The 21,214-nt window shown below is 36.1% G+C and overlaps 1 protein-coding gene across 4 annotated transcripts in view; it reads right to left on the bottom strand.

Moving 5' to 3' along the window:
- Positions 1-21,214, bottom strand: part of ZNF652 (zinc finger protein 652) — a 47,774-nt gene that overhangs the window by 6,681 nt on the left and 19,879 nt on the right. For all 4 annotated transcript variants that reach the window (XM_058183819.1, XM_058183817.1, XM_058183820.1 and 1 more), the window contains 3 exons: positions 16,228-17,350; positions 12,467-12,614; positions 11,270-11,385 (listed from right to left, as the gene is read on the bottom strand). In XM_058183819.1, the coding sequence (XP_058039802.1) occupies positions 11,270-11,385; positions 12,467-12,614; positions 16,228-17,133 (1,170 nt within the window). In that variant the 5' untranslated portion in view covers positions 17,134-17,350. The remainder of the gene's footprint in view (positions 1-11,269; positions 11,386-12,466; positions 12,615-16,227; positions 17,351-21,214) is intronic.

Raw genomic sequence — 21,214 nt, 5'->3', positions numbered from 1 at the left:
AAGGATGAGCAAATGAAAACAGTGCTTTTAAAAGTTGTAAATATGACAGGATAGATACTTTAGACAGACAGAAAAACAGACCTGTCTGAAGGATGTAAAAGTAATGGAAAAGGAAGGATTTAATAGTAATTTATTAGTAATGGAAAGAATTTATTAAACACAAATAATCAAAAGTCAGAAGGGCAGTTCTTTGCCTACCTTATAAGTAGCAATTCAAATGAGAAAAATGAGTAAGTATCTCTGTTTTACATCCCATCTCTCACACTGGGCAGGACTATAATTTTGTTTATAATCTTCTAATAATTTATAAACATAAATCACAACATTTCTAGGTAAGAGCAAGAATGCATTCATTGAGGCAGTTCATCACAATTTCACAGTTTGCCTGGCATACTGCATTTTCTTTTATATTTTTCTGGATTTCTACAATTTCTTCCTGTCTTCCTGTTTCTTTTTTAAAAAAAATATATTTTATTAAACTTTTTTTACATTAAAAACATAGAAAAAGAAAAGAAAAGGTTATATCACTTAACAGCTATTTTTGGTGTTTTTCTTATAACTAATCCGTGCAATGATTACAAACATAAAATTGTATATATTTGTGTTCTTGTTTTATCTATTGTTTATACTTAGTAACTAAATATCCTTGTCTATCTCCTTTCTATCCATTTATACTACTGTTCCCATATATTATGAAATACCGATGTCTCCTTATCTTTTAAACTCAGCATTAGTTTGTCCATTTCTGTGCAGTTCATGATCTTTTGTATAACAAGTTTCTCTGTAGGTATACATGGCTGTTTCCAACATTGAGCGAAGGCCATCCCAGCAGCAGTTAATATGTGTAGTATTAAATATTTGATACTCTTTACATATATTTTTTTTGAAAATCCCCAATAAAAAGAGTTCCGGTTCTAGATCAAATTGTTCATTCGTGATTTCCTGTAGCCACTCTTTAATTTTTAACCAATATTTATGGGATTTGGGGCAGGCCCACCACATATGGTAATTAAGTTCCCTCTTTATTTTTACATTTCCAGCATATGGGGCTCATTTTGGGATACATTTTCGCTAATCTTGAAGAGGGTAGGTGCCACCTGTAGAACATTTTATATGCATTTTCTTTATATGCTACTGATTTTGTTAATTTATAATTTCCGTTCCATATGTTCTCCCAGTCTGATAAATTTATATTATGTCCAATATTTTGACTCCACACATCTTTTCACTACTTCTTCTTCCAATTCTACTTCCAGAAAATATTTATAAATTTGGGTAATATTTTTTTTGTCTGGCCCTAGTAAAATTTTATCTAATCGTTGTAGTTTAAGATATATTCCATATTCTTTTATGTCCTGTTTATATCGATTTTGTAACTGAAGGTAAGTCCACCAGTCAACTCGTAATCCTTGTTCTTGGAGGTCCTGTAATGTTTTTAATTTTCCATGAATATCTAATAAATCTTTGCATTTTAGCATTTTATTCAAATCTAAATTATTTAGGAAGTTTGTTTCTTTTTATCCCTAGTCAGACTGGCTTTTCTCAAGAATGGGAAGAAAAGGCCACATGCCTTTGTAGACATGGGCAAGTAGTATGTACATTATTCTATGTCTGTTCCAATTCATCGCTTCTTTTAATTGTCAAAAAAGGAAGTTGTGAGAGTTTTCTTTCTCACCCACACAGTTATTAAGGAAAAGCTGTGAATTGTGGCATCTCCTGGAAGACAAGACAGCTCCTGTAGCAGCTGATTTTTTTTTAATGTCTCTGAGTCAGTTTTTTTACTAGGCTCTATAGGGTTCTTTGCAAGATTCTGGAAGTATTTGCCATTTCCTTCTTCCTACGGTTGAAAGAGAGTGATTGGCTTTGTCACCCAGCTAACTTTGTGACTAAGTTGAGGTTCAAACAGTCTCCTGATTTTTACCCTAACATTTTAACCACTATACCAAACTGGCTCTTAGCTGCAGAACTTACTAAACTGCAATCATATAAAAAGAGATGTAGCCAAGATGCAAAGACACAAAGGATTTCTGGGAGAGGAGAGCTTTCTGCCCATGGGATCAGGAATTCCACCTCAAGAAGGTCAATAGTTATACAGTAATGAATCATTCTTTTTCCTTTGTTTTCAGCGGTTTCCCCCCCCTCCAGACTGCCAATCATACATAATCTAAATATGTACTATATTCTATATTGCTTCTATAACTTTTCAAAAATGTATTTATCATTACTTATAATTATCCCATTTGGCAAATTTTCTGAAAGTTGGAAGGGAAATAGCACTGATTTTCTCCCTACCAATTTTAAGGTACAGGGATAATATATAATTGAATTTAAGAGTTCCTATTGTTTCTTAATGTTGTATAGTCAAAACATTATAATTTTTTATATTGGAACAGAGAACACATAGAATGTTCCAAGGATACATTTTGAATTGAACCGTTCTATTTACAGCTTGAAACGGTTTTTTTTTTAAAATTATGCATACCAGTATTGACCTTTCCATTCTCTAAATCTACACTTAAGCCTTTGTATCTGAAACTGTATATTCAACCTGTCTACTGCTCCCTTGCAATGTTGATAGTTAAGTTATTGTACAACAGATTCTCATGGATTCACAAATATAACAACAATGACAACTATAGTCAATCAACTATAATGTCTTATTTATTTAAACAATTTATATAGCTGCCCATCATATAGCAATGATTCTAAGAAGCACACAGAAGATTAAACACAAACTAGCAATGTAATATACAAAATAAACTTTCCAAGTACTAATCCAAAATAATAATATAGCATACCTGGGGTCTACACAGGATACTATTTTCAATCAGCATAAATCAAACCAGACAAATCGATCAACAGGGCTGGTTTAACCTCCTGCCCCAAATGCCAGAGGGAACATCCAAATCTTTAATGCCTTATGAAAGGCCAATTGAGTTGAAGATTTCTGGATCTTGTGGGAAAGGTGCTCCAGGGGCAAGGTGTGGCAAAAGAGAAGATAATATTTCCTAATAAAAAGTCAGAGCCTTATTGCTTCTGGTTTAATATTTTGAGCTTTTGAAGATAGACCACCTCAAGAAACAGATTCTACAAGGGCATTTTAGCGTTATTTTACTGTCTAATAAAAGGACCTTGAAAAATAATGTTTCTCTCTTTTACACCAAGAAAAGCCAGAGAGGCCAATCCTGGGTTTCTTGCTCACTGCTTCTTCTATTTTGAAGCCAAGCTTACAATTGCTGAGTATTACGGCCATCTTTACATTCCTCTACATTAGGGGTGTCATTCACAGCCCGCAGAGATGGGTCACACACTAGCCATGCCCATGTGTTTTAGCAAAGCGGGAAAAGGAGCAATATGTCACGTGTTGCTGCAAATTTGACACTTTTGCTCTACATGACTTGCCCTGTCCAACCCAGTTTCCCCTCTAAGTGCAAAGAAAATATGGGCAAACTGCTATAAAAACCAAATACAGGTTTACACACACACACACACACACACACACACACACACACACACACACACACACACTCAGCAGGCCCTCAAGGTCACTAGACAAGTTATAAAGTACTGGAGACTCCTCCCATCATTCTTGTTGCACGATGGCCTGTATTGGATAGAGTCTATATTAGTGGTAAGCATAGAGTTCTTCCCATTCCTAAATTCACTGTCCATTGATTCTGATAAAGAGATCACATGATCGTGTCTGTACAGGGATCTCAGATAAAATGGTTTATGAGTTATAGGGCATGGATACCTGCTATTCTTTTCCATAAACTTTCAGATTCCTGGTAGCCCTTCCAGTAAATCAGTTATTTCAAATGTATCCTCCTGTATCTAGGATTCAGAATACATTTTTACTTAGTACTCATTTTCCGTTTGCCAGCACACAATAAAAAACAGCTTTAAAATATACAATAAAGCCCATTGAAACAAAACCTCATGATTCCAAAAATAAAGGGGGGGGGGCGCGTCCTGAAATAAATGGCTGATTTTTCAGAAACAATCTTGGCCCGGTGACAAATATAGATAGATAAATACATAGTCCCTGCCATTTGCTCTTAGTTTTGATATTAAAGATCAGAGTAGCCAAGCAGTTTAAACACTCCCTCCATGTCCAGCAGTTCTATTCTTATAGCAGACTTATAATACCTTTCCCTAAAGAGAACTTGTTTGCTTCACTATTGAGAAACAACTGTCTATTATACATTTCTTTATATTAATCTAAAGAATCCATGTATAAATCTCTCTGGAGGCCACCCATGTGACCATAGCACATGCATTCTGTTGCTGTTCAACTCTAACCCAATCAATCTGTAGCCTGCCTCTCTGTCTCCAATCTTCCAGGATAGTCTATTCTTTAAGGAGAATCAAAGTTGCTTCATCTCAGGACTGCAGAAGACAGGGCTGAGCATAGAAAATCAAATTTATGTGATAACACGTGTGCTATGTTGTTCTATAAACAGGGAATAAAGATGTTATAAAAACCGAAATAGGAAAAACTTGTAACTACCTCATCCAATGAAATGAAAAATTTAATCTTTTGAAAGTGTTCCAATAGAAAACTATTTTATTGCAAAGAATACTTTACTGAAATGTTAGTCCTTTTCACCTGTGAGAAGCAATATGGAACAGAATGGACATGGCAGGAAATTCCCCCCTCCTCACTTCCTGAGGGAGAAAAGTGCCTAATGCCACATGAATGTGTGTGCTTAAGCTTCAAAAGAGAGGAGAGATCTGGATAAATAGTGGCTAATAAAAGAAAAACATTCAAACTCTAAACTGCTGCTTGCTCTAGGTTAGACCAATTTAATTTGGGTCCTTTCTTTAGGAATTGTGGCAAAGGTTTTTTGCATTCTACAAAGTTAAGGATGAATTTTCTACAAAAAAATTAAAGAAAACATTTGGAACGTCTTTCATATTTTTAGGTGTCTGCCATGAGAACATGAACTGTACTGGATCTCTTTATATTTGTTCTGTAGAGAACTGGCAACTCAAGTAATCCAGCTGGGGAAAATCAAACACACATTTTTACAACTTAAGCATTTGCAAAGTCATTCTTAATTCTTTTAAATGTTGCTCTCATGCAAAGATGGATTTTCTGAAAATATCAGTATATCACCAAACATACTAATGAGTGAAATATTGTCTTTAATCTCAATAACACTCCTATGTATTCAGATTTGCCATACCTGGTATATCAGCAAATTTCATGTCCATCTTTTATTCTGATTAAATTGTATGCATCTCTCAAATCCAATTTTGTGAAAATGTGTCTTTTGAAGGCTGTCTAGTAAGCCTGAAATAAGAGGTAGCAGGTAGGGACCACTAACGGTCACACCCAGGAGGTTTTGGACACATGGAATCTATAGCAATGAACATCCTTCAATGTTTTCTTCTCTGACATAAAAAAGTAAGTCTTTCTGTTGGCTGCCTGAGCTTAATATCTAAAAGGTTCTCCTGGTGGATTCCTGAAGGGGAAGCCTTTCTTTTCCCAAAGATAAGGCTTTTGAACAGGTGGGGCACTTGTTTATAATGTGGGCTGCAATTCCACAGGTGAGAGACATTGACAGAGGTACCTTGTGATGCAAGTCTAGGCTTTGTATTCTAGGGCTACATAGTAGAAGCATATACTTCTATCTTTCCTTCTCTATTGAGGATATGCATCTCTTTATTACTTCTATTTGGATTCTTTGACATGGGTATCTAAGAAGGTCATCGGGGTGGAGCAGGGGTGAAAAATCTTGCTATTTCCTCCATGCCTCAAGTCTTCCATTCACCTTCCATTAACATTCAGTATTGGAACAGTTCTTTCAAATTCTCTGGTATGCCTTGTAACACTGACCTCCTTTCTCAGTTCATTAGTAGGAAGCTGAAAATTAGTCCATCACTGTAAGATTATTTTACCACATCTCTGGTAAATAACTGAAAACCTATATGTATTTATGAACTTTCTCACTTCTTTATTTTAGATTGCAGATCTCTCAATTTGTTATTGCTACCTTACTTGAATAATCAAATGCAACTTTAACTTTGTACAAAGTTCTGGTAATTATGCAGTAATATGAATATTGCCTTTGATGAGGGACAGCTTATTTGACTTTTCCATCTTTCAAAAGATTCAGAACAAACATTGGAACAATGTTCCAACATTGGAACAATTGTAAGAAATGCTGTTGGTTGACATTTCATAAACAACTCAAACTGAGTCATAAAAGTAAAAAACTGATCTTGGTCTCTTCCAAACCTCTCCAGAAATTCTTTTGAGAGCAAAGAAATGCTGGCTGGGATGCAGATGGTTGAACTGCCCCAATGAGACAATCTTGTCTGAACTGCTGCATTAACTGTACTATGATACTGTTCAGGTTTGTTATTTGTATTTCTATTTGCTGTTATTGTTTTATCATGCTTGAGCAAGCTGCACTATGAACAATAGGGTGCCTGAAGATTTGATGCAATTTCCACAATCAAAAGAAAGATTAATGACGTCATAATTAGAAAGCAGTGAGGCTTTCAAGACTGATGTCAGTCCTTCTATGTAGGCCAGGTCAGGAAACAAGACTCCAGAAGGACTGTTGTAATTTTATTGTTACAAAGTATAATAGCAGAATCTTGAAAGCCTAACAAAGATTCTCTCCCTCCCTTGGCTTATATCAAGGGAATCACGGTATTACAATCTTGAGTTTCTTCATACTTCCTCCTCTTTCACAGCTAAGATGGTGTTTATCTAATGGTTATTGAATATCTTTTTCAAACTCATCTCTGTATAGCTCTACAGGCAAGCAAAAATAATCTGAAGTAAGTCATTCCACAACTATCCTGACTATAAGCCACTGGAAGCCAGTGCAGCTTAAAAATAGGTGTACTGTATCATAAACACCCAAAACTGCCTGTGCCTCTGCATTCTAAATCAGCTGCAGCTTCTAAAAGTTTTTCAAGGAACATCTCAAATTTAGACTACATTACAGTTAATTCTATCAAGAAATGACAAAAAGCCTTTCTGGAAATATTTCCCTGATCCCATCCTTATCCAGGAAGGACTGGGACGATGTAAACAGGCTGCTGGCCTGAAATAAGGGCAGAAAATATCACATTCTACCACATTATCACTACAAGATAATGTTCAAAAAAAGGCTCCTACCCATTTTTGGTCAGATTTACAGGTAGTCCTCAACTTACAACCATTTATTTGATGATGATGATGATGATGATGATGATGATGATGATGATAATAATAATAATAATAATTTAATTTGTATACCGCCCTTCTCCCGAAGGACTCAGGGTGGTGAACAGCCAAAATAAAATACAAAAGAAACAATACATACAATACTAAAAAACAACCCTTAAAAAACTTATTCAAATGGCCAAATTTAAAATATAATAACGCCCTATAAAATTGACAGAAATTTAAAACCCATAAAATCAAATTAAAATTTTTAAATTGATGACTGTCTGAAGTTATAACCCCACTGAAAAAAGGGACTAATGACTGTTCTTTCCACTTTATGACTGTTGCAGCATTCCCAGGGTCACATGATCAAAATTCAGACCTTTGGCAATTAGCATGTATTTACGTTGTAATGTCCTGGGGTCATGTGATCACCTTCCGTGATCTTTTGACAAGCGAAGTCAATGGGGAAGCCAGACTCACTTAACAACCATGTTATTAACTTAACTGCAGTGATTCACATAACAATTGTGGTAAAAAGGTTGTAAAATGGGGCAAGACTCACTTAACAACTGTCTTGCTTAACAATGGAAATTTTGAGGTCAATTGAGACTGAATACTTTATTTAGCTAAGTGTGATTAGATACATAAGGAATGTGTTTCCGGTGCGGAAGCTTTCAGTGTACATGCAAAGCAACAGAATCATCATCATCATCATCATCAGGAGGGATTTAGAAGGCTAACAAGAAGGATAAATAATAATAATAATACATACGTATTACATGGATAAATATACATAGACATTAGACAGCACTGTGAGAATTGGGTGTTCAGCAGAGTGATGGCACGAGGGAAAAACTGTCCCTCTGTCTAGTTCTTTTGGCATGCAATGCCCTGTAGGCTGTCAGGAAGGGAGGAATTCAAAGAGCTAATATTCAAGATGTGAGGGGCCTAGAGCCTTTCTTCTGACCCATACAATATATAGGTTGTCTTTGGAAGGCAGGCTGGTGGCAGTTATTCTGTCTCTAATTTAAATAGCCATTGGAATCTACACCAAACCAGATAGTTATAGAAGTATATACAAGAGACTCAATAATTCCTCTGTAAAATGGTATCAACAGTGCCTGGGGCAGTCTGAACTTCCTGACTTGATGCAGGAAGAACGTTCTTTACTGTGTCTTTATAATGATGGTTCTATGTTAAGTGTCCATTTCAAGCCCTGGGAGATTATAAAATCCCCAAATCTGAAGGACTCTACTGCTGTTACTGTGCTATCTAATATGGTGAGGTGGTAAAACAGGGAGGGCTCCTCCGAAAATTCACTCTTATCTCTACAATTTTAAGTGTACTCAGCTCCAGATTGTCCAGGGACAGTTGTTCAACCTCCTGTCTATATGCAGAATAATCACTGTCTCGAATGAGGCCAATGACTGTTGAATCGTCTGCACATTTCAGAACGAAGAGGTCCCTTGAGATGCAATCATCGGTATGAGAGAAAAGAACACTGGAGAGAGCATATAGCCTGAGGGGAGCCTGTGCTCATGGTTTGGGTACTGGATGAAATTTTCCCTAGCTTCACCTGTTGCTTCCTAACACAAAAACAACTGTGGTAATAAATCAAGGATTACCTGTATCTTTGCTTTTTTCCATCAATGTTCTATATCACTTCATTACAACTGGATACCTTTGAAAACTAGACAACTTTCTATGGTATAGAGAGCCTGCACAGATGTGATCTGATTTAAGGACACAATTGCTCTCGTATTGCAAATGGTGAGTAAGGCTTCAGTCAAACCATGTACAAGAGTTCCATGAATGACCCTAAGCCCCTTCTGAAACCCAGTTCAGCCTAAGGCAGATTGATCAAATTATTCCTACCTCTCTGTGGTGGGATACAGCCCCAGAAAAATCAAAGACCAAGTGGGAGTAATCTGTCCATGGCAAGGGATTCATGGTAGTACTCTCCAAGTCCAGTTTATATTGCAACTGTCCCAAGATAAAGACAAGGTTCAATATGTGACACTTTTTGGTCCGTGTTTTGGCATAGAGGTATTTGGTAGCCATGATTAGACTTCAAGCCTGCACCTGAAATCAGCAGATTAAAGTCTGCCGTATCATAAGCCAATGGAACTCTATTGCCAAACCAGCTATGAATTCCAACAGGAACACAAGCACAATTCCCTCTGATCCCTACTGCCCAACTTCACAAGCAGGAATTCGCAACTGGGTCCTGCAGAACAGTGCATCTGAAAGCCATCAAACCTTTCAGATGACAATTGCTATACTACCACCTTAACCCTGGGCTACCCTTGGTAGCCAGCTAGGTTTTGGTAATTTAAAAAAATCCAGCCCTTTCATCCACAATTAAACTGTGAAAGAGAAGAACTTTATTATAAACTAGTGTTATCCATTAAGTAGCAACAATTAGAAACCAGGGCATTTGAACCTTCATCACCAGATCTTACGGTATAGCACAAGAGTCTATCAAGATTGGTACCAAATACCAGGGCTCTTGTCCCTGGAAGTGCCTATAAGGAGGATGGAGATGATGATGGAGAAATCAGCCAGAAGCCATTAAGAGGACAGAACATGCAGAAGTAAATAATGAACCCAGAAAGCCTAGGTGTCAACCCTCAAAATGACAACCCTCAGCGGACCGCCTTGGGGTTGCCATTTGGGGGGAAGTCTTGCAGGAATAATGAAAAACAGTAGACTAACATGGTGGGAGATTGACATTGAAGAAGTAGCCGGCCAACAATCAGCTGGCCAGCAGCAGAAGAAAGAACTAGGCCCTACAAAAAGATTCCAGGCCTCTCAAGAAGTACCACAGCCATGTGGGTGGGGCAGGCACACGTAGGGGGCATAATTAAATAGGCGGAAAAGCAGCAATGATTATTGCTGCCTTTGTTTTGGTTGCTATGTGCTGATTTTTCCAGGTCTGCCAGAATTAAAAGCAATTAACCAAACCTTTTATTTCTGTTTCTTGGTTTTGGAGAATCAGAACAGTGACACTAGGAATATTAGACTAATATGGCTCTCCTGATTCACAGAGGATAAGATGGAGGGAAGTAAAAACACAGGCAGACTTGTAAGATGAATAAAGGAGAATATTGGTAGCTCAGGATTGAGATTAGGAGTTCTTGGTGCTCTCTGAGCTTGCTTGCTTGTTTATATTCTAGTGGCTTGCCCTGTCAGTATTGGTGGGGGTGGCTTTAGAAATTCTTTGGTTGAGCCAAACCAAAGAATCTATAAGATCACCCACACCAATATTGACAGGGCAAGCCACTAGAATATAAACTGACAGAAAATTGCACTTCTTATTAGCACTGATGATGTTACCAAGTTTGGGTAATGAAATATCTGCAAGAAAACAAGTAAGTTCAGAGAGTACTAAGGTCCACTCAAACTTGTAAGATTCTGTTATTATAACCTATCTCAATAAATATAGTTCAGTTTTTCAGTGGAGTCAGTTTCTATATTACTATATTTACTATATTACTAAAACTGTCAGGAACTAAGGAGAAATTTCCTGACAGTTAGAACAATTAATAAGTGGAATGATTTGCCTGCAGAAGTCGTGAATGCTCCAACACTGGAAATTTTTAAGAAAATGTTGGATAACCATCTGTCTGAGATGATGTAGGGTTTCCTGCCTGGGCAGGAGGTTGGACTAGAAGGCCACCAAGGTCCCTTCCAACTCTGTTGTTATTGTTATTGTTATATCTGACAGTGATTTAAACTATTTTCTGCCATATCTTCCCCTACCCAATGTATTTTCATCTGGCTGCAATCCACCACATTATCCTTGGTTTCTTTTCAAGCAGTGATAAATATAATTTTGATCATCATTGAGATATAATCCATTTCTGCCAGAGTTACAAAAGCACCATAAGATATTAAAAAAAAAATGCAGTGGAGGGTGAGCATGTCACTATTCTTATTTGTATACTGGTCACTGTAGAAATAGAATGTTAGATAAGAGATAACTTTGATCTGTAGCACAGGTTTTATTGTTCATGTCTATTCAATTTTAATATTACTTTATAATTATATGTTTGTTTTTTTACAATTAGACAATTTACAATTGAGCAGAATTCATACCTCACATCGGAAAGGCTTCTCTCCTGAATGCTGTAGTGAATGAACCTTTAACGACATACTGCGTTTGAAAGATTTTCCACAGGTTTCACATGTAAATGGCATGTCCTTAGTATGTGCTGAAACATCAGTCAATTAAGTAAGTCAGTCATAACTAGCTTAAATCTCTCAAGAGATATACTCTAAGCATAAATAAGATGGGATCCAGTTGAATTTTTATTTTATTTAAAGTATTTATGAGGGTGTCATTCAATTAGAATGGTTCTTGTGATCTGTAGTTAAATTATAATATAAACAAAAGAACTTCAAGTAGCAATTAACACCCAGGAAATAAAAATGCTATTTACTGTGCGTTATAATATAGAAATCAGCTTAGTACAGAGTAAATACAAAGCATGCTAATTTGACTATAAATTATGGTAGGCATGTACACAGAGAACTACATAATTAGACTTTGTATAATCATAAGACTTAAGTGCCCTATTTCATTAACTCTCTTTCTCAACATCCCACCTAAGTTCAAAGGTAAGTTCTTAGCTATCTTACCAAGTCAAAATTATTTCAGCCAAGAATAATTTCTTAACAGTTCAGTTCACCCTTAGAAGAAGTTGAACTTATCATGGAACTGTTCTTTCTGTATCATTTAAATCTATGGATAGGTATTTTACAGTGAAGGTATCCCACATTTTACCAATGTTATATGCTTCAATTCTTCCAAATATAGATTTTAGTTTCAAAGGCAAGAGGAAATGTATAAACTCCCTAACTTCAGTGCTTGCATTCAGGAAGATGCACATCAAAGTAGAGTTTTATTATAAAACTAGTAATAAATGTGGCTTAACTAAAACACCAGATCTCTGTATTGCAAATAAACTAAAGTGCCATTTCTGTCTCTAATTGCATCTAAAACAGATTCCCCACATTATAGCCCCAGATAGTCTTACATTGGGCAGACTGAGATGCCAAAGACTGGGCTTCTCCCATTTTACTTGAAAGGCTTTCTATGGCTTTCCCTATCCTTTCCAGTAATGACTAATGGAGATGAATAAGGGCATAGTTACAGAGAGATGTTTTTAAAAACGACTAACCTATTTGTAAACAATGAGCTACCTAAATGCTACATGGACAGTTGACTGAACATCAGAATCATAAATCTGAAAGAAGCACTATGCTATGCAAAAACTGACAGCAAAAACTCACCAACCATGTGCTTTCGCACGTGAGCCATGGTGTAGAACTTCTTTTCACATATTTCACAGGAGAATTTTTTCTCTGCATATCCATGGACAATCTTGATATGCTCATGGAGGGACCAAAGCTTCTTGAATGACTTATTACAGGAAACACACTGAATGGGTGGACAGGACAAAGAAGAATAATTTAAACAAAGTTCACTTCAGATGGTACCAGGAAGCTGTAACCAAATGAAATGAACATACACAAGGAAAAGGCTGCAACTGTATGTATGCTGTTTGTGACAAGTGTTAAAATGCCACTCAGTTCATTCTGTCACTGAAACTGCAAATAACAAGGTTTAAGTGAGTACTGTATTCATGTGCTTACATCGCCACCTGCTGCTTCCTCAAGAGCAAATCAGCAGCAATATCCAGGCTTCTACCAGCTCTTCACAGATACAAAATACATTGATGGAATGAGCAGGATGTGGAAGAATATTGACTAAATTCAGTGAGCTAGCCTGGCAGCTTGAAAATGATGTTTGATATAAAAAATAGCTCATTTGTATTTAAGCATAATCTAGGAAGTATATTGTTGTGAATTGCGGGATTACAATAAATTATTCAAAATGAAACAATTATTTTTCTTATTTGGAGTACAGAAAGTTAGACTACGGATAGGAAATAAGAGAGAATGAAACAATACATTCCCCTCTAGCCAAAATCATGACAGATCATATTTAAACAAAGTAATGTGATTTTTTATTAACGACTGATTTTAGTTGGAAAGAATACTTTTTAATTAATGTTTATCTTATGTAAGATGATAGTAAAGCAAAGCAAAATAAAAATATAGGTAATTTGTATCATTATTAGGTGCAAGCATTAATACATCTTACCATAACCCTAGCAGACCAGTTATACAAGAAAGTAATGCGCTCTCTGTCCCCAAATTTAAATTCTGTGCCAAGAAACCAGAACATTATCAGTTATTCAGACTGTGTGAAACATATAATAAGTTAGCAAAATATAATTTTAAACAATACATTTAGTGAGAAAAATATAAGATCCATGAAGGTTTTTTAAGTTAGTCCAAAGCACTTTAAAAATAATAAACCTACTACAAAATGCAGATTAGAGTTAACTGACTTGAAACTTGTTCTTATTTTCCATTCAAATTGGAAGATAGAAGTAAGTGGATTCCAGTTCCTAGGGCATAACAGCGTAAGAATTCTGGACCAGAGGATTGCTGAAGCTGACACAAGGAATAACAACGAAGTGGAACTGTTGAGTAACAGAGTGGACAGAGCAGTAGCAGGAGGATCATCTGTTTCTTACTCCTCTGAGTTCACACATATATATCAGAAATATCACATCCAGTTTACAGAAGAGACACAAAATCAGAACCAGGGATAACAGAATACTAAACCAAAATTCTTGATTTCAACAATTACAATGATCACACTGAAGGAAGCAAATGCAAACCAATCACATAGTTGAGGACCACTTATCCTTTAATTCAGACTGGGCATTTCATAGCTAATAAGCAAAAGATAAATATTAGACCCACAGAAGGAGTGTTTGAACGTTACTCTATGTTTTATGTAATATTTATTTAAAATATTTATTATTTTTTTAAAAAATCAAAATTGATTAAAATAAAAGGTATAAATGCTATCAGGTTAAATATTGATATATTCAGGCAAAGAGTCTGTAATTGAAAATAAACATCTTGCTGATCCATTTATTAAAGACACACAAATGCTGATCATATGCACAAGGACTCTTCATTTGTATTTGTCCAAAGATTCTTGATTTGTTCATTCTGCATCATTTCCAAGACCAAGAATCTTACAAGGAATACTACTAACCAGAGGTGAAATTCAAAATTTTTCCCTACTGATTCTGTGGGCGTGGCTTGGTGGGCGTGGCAGGGGAAGGATACTGCAAAATTTCCATTCCCCCCCCCACTCTGGGGCTAGCCAGAGGTTGTATTTGCTGGTTCTCCGAACTACTCGAAATTTCCGCTACTGGTTCTCCAGAACCTGTTAGAACCTGCTGGATTTCACCCTGCTACTAACTTGAATTCAACCTCCAGTTCTATGGAGAAGTAACTAAAAATGTGCTATTTTTAAAAAGGGAACTTTTCTTAGGGAGACTGTTTACTATCACTTTGCTCTATCAGTTCCTTTATGGTCTCTGAATACAATAACTAGTTTGTTAGGTATTTATCTAATTATACTGTATTCAGTTTCATTCCAAGAACTAACCTGAATACATTACCATATTTTTTAGAGTATAAGACACACTTTTCCTCCCCTAAGAGGGTGGAAATGTTGGTGCGTCTTAGACACCGAATATAGCTATTTTTGCCTTCCAAAGCCCCGCCCCGCTTGTCCCATTTTTGAAAAAAAAAAAAAAAAAGGGGGGGGTGTTTTTCACAAAAACAGGATGCGCAGAGGGTTTGGGAGGCCTGCAGAGTGCTCCTGGGGACTGGGGAAGGCAAAAACGCCCCCATTTTTGCCCTCCCCCAGCCCCAGGACACTTTGCAGGCCTCCCAAACCCTCTGCGCACCCCATTTTTTGCAAAATGGGTGAAAAATGGGCCCATTTTTGCAAAAAACAGGGCATGCAGAGGGTTTGCGAGCCTGCAGTACTCCTGGGGGCCGGGGAGGGTAAAAACCATTTTTTTCTTACCTCTTTGAAATCTTGGTGCATCTTATACACCAGTGCGTCTTATAGTCCGAAAAATATGGTTCGTGCAAACATACAATGTATTTTATTTATTAGTTTCCCAATATTCAGAATTACCTGTGTATAATTCACAACTATCTTTAATGGAATCATGGAATCCAAACTCACTTTTTTCTTGTTGTCCGATTGATCTGCTATTAACTGCTGTTTTCCATCTTCCATATTTTGCCTTCATGATTATAATGGTAAGTTAACCACCCTCCCCCCATCTATTCCAGATAGCTGGAGGCAGAATGAACATTTTCTCATAACAATCCTTGTGAAGATCACAGACTTTATGATGGTAATAGGAACAACAACAATCTTTTGACAAGATGGACAAATAGGAAGGCTAATTAGTGTGAGAATGTGAATGTGAGCTTGTTTATCCTGGCTGAATGCTTTATTTCTTATTCATCCAGCTCTACCCATTCAGGCAGTTCCAAAAATATTCTGAGGAATATAGCTCTCAGTCCCCAAACATAGGTCACTTATTTCTAAATAATTATTTCAAAATCTAACAACAATCCATAGCAGCTAAATAGCAAATGGATATTTGACACACTTACAGATCAAATATATTTCTTACATTTACTGAAAAGTATAATAGGCTGTTTAGTTTACATGAGTGTCTCATTGTCATATATTTCCTAAACAATTTATAGCTAAATAAGATTTAGACAATTTCATTATTACAAATTAGTCTTGCATGCTATCATATCTTGTCTACATATGCAAGTCTATATATCTTGCATAATGGTTAATTTTTTAACTAATGTGTCTTTATCTTCCATTTAATACTAACCAACATACAATATAGAACCCGATGTTCCATTTCTTCTGCAAGATTGTGCAGAGAACTCTTACAGCCAGGTATTATTCCCCCTCCTCCCCACATCCATGCAAGTCAATTTCCTTAACTATGCAAGAGGAAATGTTGATCAAAATAGAAAAGTTTGGGAACTTGTCCTCCTCAAAGGATTTCCCCCCCTTGCAAAGTGTCCAGGGGACAGCAGAAGGTAGGGAAATCTGGCAAACCAGTGAGAAAACCTACCTGAATGTTTTTTTCACAGTCTGTTTGCTGGTGAAGGGAGAGCTCACTTTCTAGAACAAATTTCTTCCCACACTTGTCGCAGATCTGCATGCGCCTATGAGTGACGTTCATGTGCTTCTCCAGATACCAGCGTGTGTTAAACACCCTGGGGCACTTCTCACAAGTCAAAGTCTCCTTTTCTTCACACTTTGATTTCTGCACAGGTGCCTTGGGCTCCTTTGCAGCTTTCTTCTTACGCTTGGGAGGCTCAATGCTCTTTCTACGGCCCCTTGTAGTTCTGGAAGTAGGGGAAGATGTGGCGGCTGCAGTAGATGCAGCTCTCCTTGTCCTCCTTTGTGCAACACTATCATTTTCCTCTCTTTGCTCTTTTTTCTTCTGCCTCTCATTTTCCTCCTCATCATTACTGTCTTCAGTGGCCTCTTCCTCCCCACTGTCACCCTCCTCTTCCTCACTACTGGTCTTAAGAACAGCAGTTTCTTTGGATTGGGAAGGGACCCCCTTCTCCCCTTTTGATACATTTAATGTTTGGTTGTTAAGGTTTACCTCTACTATTATCTGCTCCCTTTTGTAAGTCACTTCATCTTCTTCCTCGTCCTCCTCCTGCAAGTCGTCAGAGTTCTCCCTGTCTTCTTTCACGGCTCGGGCCTCTCCTACTGTTCTGTCCTCCCTGAAATATGGCTGCTCCTCTCTGTCATGAAGATGTGGCTTACTTGCTTTTGGGTCCACCAGTACAGAATAAGGACTCCCAGACTCCCTTTTGTATACCTTGGTGGACAAATCAAGTTCCTGGCTGGCATCATGATAGAAAGTGGGTGGTACTTGACCCCTGTCCTCCTGTGCCATCCCTGCTACATGTGTGGTGCAATTTTTAGCCATCTGTTGGCAAGAATTGGCTGTTTCATTCATGGGGGCTCTCGATTCATTGAGCACCTTGTATTCCAGAATATCAATGAAGTAACTCCTGTAGAACAAGATGAATATCTGGAAATAACTAACTCATGACTGTTTTTGGGGAGCAGAGCAAGAAAGCACGTGTAGGTCATGGAACTCTGGTTTTATAGCACGAAGACATCGACAACAGTTCACAGGAAGAAAGCTGTCATCCAACAGATGAAAAATTTGTCTAGAAAAAAAGGAGAAAATTAAGTTAGTGGCTTAAGCATAGCTGGAATAAGTTATTCTTGGAAAAATCTGTATACGATGTATAGGATTTGCTTCAACAGTTGTTAACCATTTATATTAATAACAGGCTAATCATTTTATTGTCTACAAGAGAAAAGTGGGGAAATGCTTTTATTGCATTGCCAACAAATATATAATATTACCTGAATTTTAGAGCAATAGAAGGTGCTAAATATAGTTAAAAAGAAATGGTTTTATATATTTAAGAGATAGTACATTATAGTTTTCCTTACTATTCTCTTAGGTAACTCTTGCAGTTATGTAAAATTATTGATGCAATTAAATGTTCAGAGTTAAAAAACACTGAGCTTTGCATATAAACATTTGTAATTTCAATTTTCAGAATATTCTAGTTATGTAACTATAAAGATCATCTTGAAATATCATGATTGTATCTAATTAAATAGGAATCTGTGAGATACTGTGTTGCCCATAAACCTAGTATTATCTGGGCATCAGCTTCTCATGTCTTTCTCATCACTTGCTACCTAATTCTTTTCACCAGAGGTATCAGGAACTGATCCAAGAATTTCTACTAGCAAAATATGCACTTCACCAATAAATGACTATCTTTTCTATTTCAGAAGTGAAACATGGATCAGTAGATTCTGGTGGTGAAATAAGGGTTGGGTTTTAAGGGCAAGATGTACCTGCTTTCTCATTTTGATAAAGACACAGATAAATAAATTCATGTGTATAACACACATAATTTTATTTCTTCCTTCTTTTTGTTATTCCACAAAATTTTGGAAAAGCCACATTTTACCAAATTCCAAAAGGCCATGACAATAGAAGCAATCTTTACCTCAGGAGATAGGCTGTTCTTAAGAAAAAGCATAATATATAATCCAACCATGCTAAGCTTTCATACAGGCATAAAGACCTGGGGCAAGGTAGAGTGATCTGCTTGGTATTTTTAATATTTTTTTGGATACTGAACATATTTGAGTCAGCTATCCATGCAGATCATGTATTTTTCTATTAATTGTTTCATGATTTTTTCTGTTATTTCTATCTAATAATCCCTGCCCTATTTTCATAGCCAGAAGACCAGAAAATGAGCAAGATAAAGCTTACAAAGCGAACATATGATTTAACCCTATTGGTTAAATTGGGTCTCATAGATCCACTCTGTGATTGAATGGCATATAAATTGACAAATAAAAGTTCTGTTCCAAATTTGAAAGGCTTGACAGGGACATTTAAAACTGGCTCTGTTTCAATGGAACAAAATTCAAAATATTTCCAACTTCTGCCATAGTTAATAATAGGGGCATAAAGCAACTCTCTTGTTTTTTTATCCTGGAATCACAGATATTATACTGTAGGCCATTCAAGAATATTTCCTCCCATTTACTTGATAGAAAATTTGACTAAAAGATGATTTTAAAAGTTATTGCTTCATAATTAATAATCAAAAGAAAAAAGAGCAAAACACAAGGCAATAGTGATGATACATATATTGTCAAAAAGAAGCAAAAAAATAAAAAGTGCTCTAACAAAAAAGTGAAAAAAGTACACCAGAGAAAAAAATGCAGGCAGAGATCTCACAATGTTTTGATTTGAATTCAGAAATATCAAGTGCCCAAATTTTGAATGGGAAGCATATAGAATATATATCTGTGATAGAATTAATGATTATACATAATACAAAAATAAAATTCAAATTAAAAATAAAAGGGAAAATATTTGAAAAACAAATCAAATTTATGGCTAGAAAACCATCTACAGTTTTATAGAGACAAATATTGAAAAAGAAATATATATTAACTATAATATCACAGCTGACAGAATTTATGCTTATATATCTATGACAGATATTGGGAGAATGGCAAAAGGTCCAGGAATATATTAGCTAATCATTTAAAATAAAGAAAGCTAGGGCAATCATTCCAATTGGAAATCTATAAAACTACAATGGATATAAATTGTCAATTTTTAAAATTTTATTCAGAATTATATAGTAATATATATAATGTTATACTAAATAGATCCAGACTTTCTTAGGAATTCGTAAAATCGATTAAGGTATCATATGAGTCACCCACATCTAACGTAAAGACTAATGGCACACTATCTCTACTTTTCTAGTATTCAGAAGAAGTAGAAAAGGATGTCCACTTTCACCCATACTTTTTAATATCCATGAAATTCTTGGTTTGTGCTGTTAGACAACATAGAGAAGTCTATGGAGTAGCAATTAACTTAATTAACAATTAACACAAATTAATTTTATTTGCATATGGCATTCTTTTTTTCCCTAATGTTATACCACTATCCCAGTGTTTATTCAAAAGTAGCTGCCTTTAATAAAACAGCAGGATACCCAATTAACTGGTTCAAATCAGAATTGATGCCAACAGGTGAAGGTTGAATTACCTATCCATTTAAGGTATATTAATTTGGTATTTGTACCAAATACATTATATTCCAAAGGATATAACCCAGTTACGAAAAAGTAATATAAATAAAATATGGATAGAGGTTTCTTCAGATACTGATAATTGAGAGCCATTAAACCTTACCCTTTGGGGAAAGGTGAACACTACATCAATACAGGGATAATAGTAAGATCACGTATTAGTACTGCTTTATGGTACACTGGTAAGGCCATACTTCTAATATTGCATCCAGTTTTGGTCACCACAACACAAAAAAAAGATGTAGAGATTCTAGGAAGAATGCAGAGAAGAGTAACAAAAATGATTAGGAGATTGGCTAAACTATACAATGAATATTTGTGGGAACCGGGAATATCTAGTCTAACAAGGAGAATGACTAGGAGTGACATAATAGCAGTCTCCCAATATTTGAGAGACTATCACCGAGAGGAAGGGATCAACCTATTCTCCAAAGCTACTGAGGACAAGACAAGAAGTAATGGATGGAAGATTAAGAAAGACATCCAATCTAGAATTAAGGAGAAATTTCCTGTCTGAGAGAACAATTAATCAGTGGAATATCTTGCTTCCAGAAGCTGTGGATGCTCCATCATTAGGGGTTTTTAAGAAGAGATTAGACAGCCATTTGTTTGGGATTGTATAGGACTTCCTGCTTGAGCAGGAAATTAGATTAGAAGACCTCCAAGATCCTTCCAACTCTGTTATTTTGTATTCTGTAAAACTAACATTATTCCAATATTAATTTATATTTTGATAGGATTATATAATGTTCCTGGAAAAGTTTTCAGAAAATAAACTATATGTTTTTAAAAAATGAGTTCGTTAATTCCTAGGACATCTTTACAGAAAGTACAATTAACAATTAATGTGGATTTGTTTTATTTTATTTTTATTTATTTATTTTGTCAAACACAACAATATATGTAAGTATAAGCATGAAATAATCATACAAATTGAATACAACCAAAGGGAACATTAGGACAGGAACGGTAGGCACGCTGGTGCTCTTATGCACGCCCATTACAGACCTCTTAGGAATGGGTGAGGTCAACAGTAGATAGTCTTTGGTTAAAGCTTTGGGGATTTTGGGATGAGACCACGGAGTTAAGTAGTGCATTCCAGGCATTAACAACTCTGTTACTGAAGTCATATTTTCTATAATCAAGATTGGAGCGATTCACTTTAAGTTTAAATCTATTGTGTGCTCGTGTATTGTTGTGGTTGAAGCTGAAATAGTCTTCAACAGGAAGGACATTGTAGCAGATGATTTTATGAGTTATGCTCAGGTCATGCCGAGGGCGATATAGTTCTAAATTTTCTAAATCCAGAATTTCAAGTCTGGTGGCATAAGGTATTTTGTTGTGATCAGAGGAATGGAGGACTCTTCTTGTAAAATATTTCTG

This window comes from Ahaetulla prasina, chromosome 4 (assembly GCF_028640845.1).
Source record: "Ahaetulla prasina isolate Xishuangbanna chromosome 4, ASM2864084v1, whole genome shotgun sequence".
Classification (NCBI taxonomy): Eukaryota; Metazoa; Chordata; class Lepidosauria; order Squamata; family Colubridae; genus Ahaetulla; species Ahaetulla prasina.
Note: the sequence above shows the minus strand (reverse complement) of the source record. Positions and strands in the feature narration are given on the sequence as shown.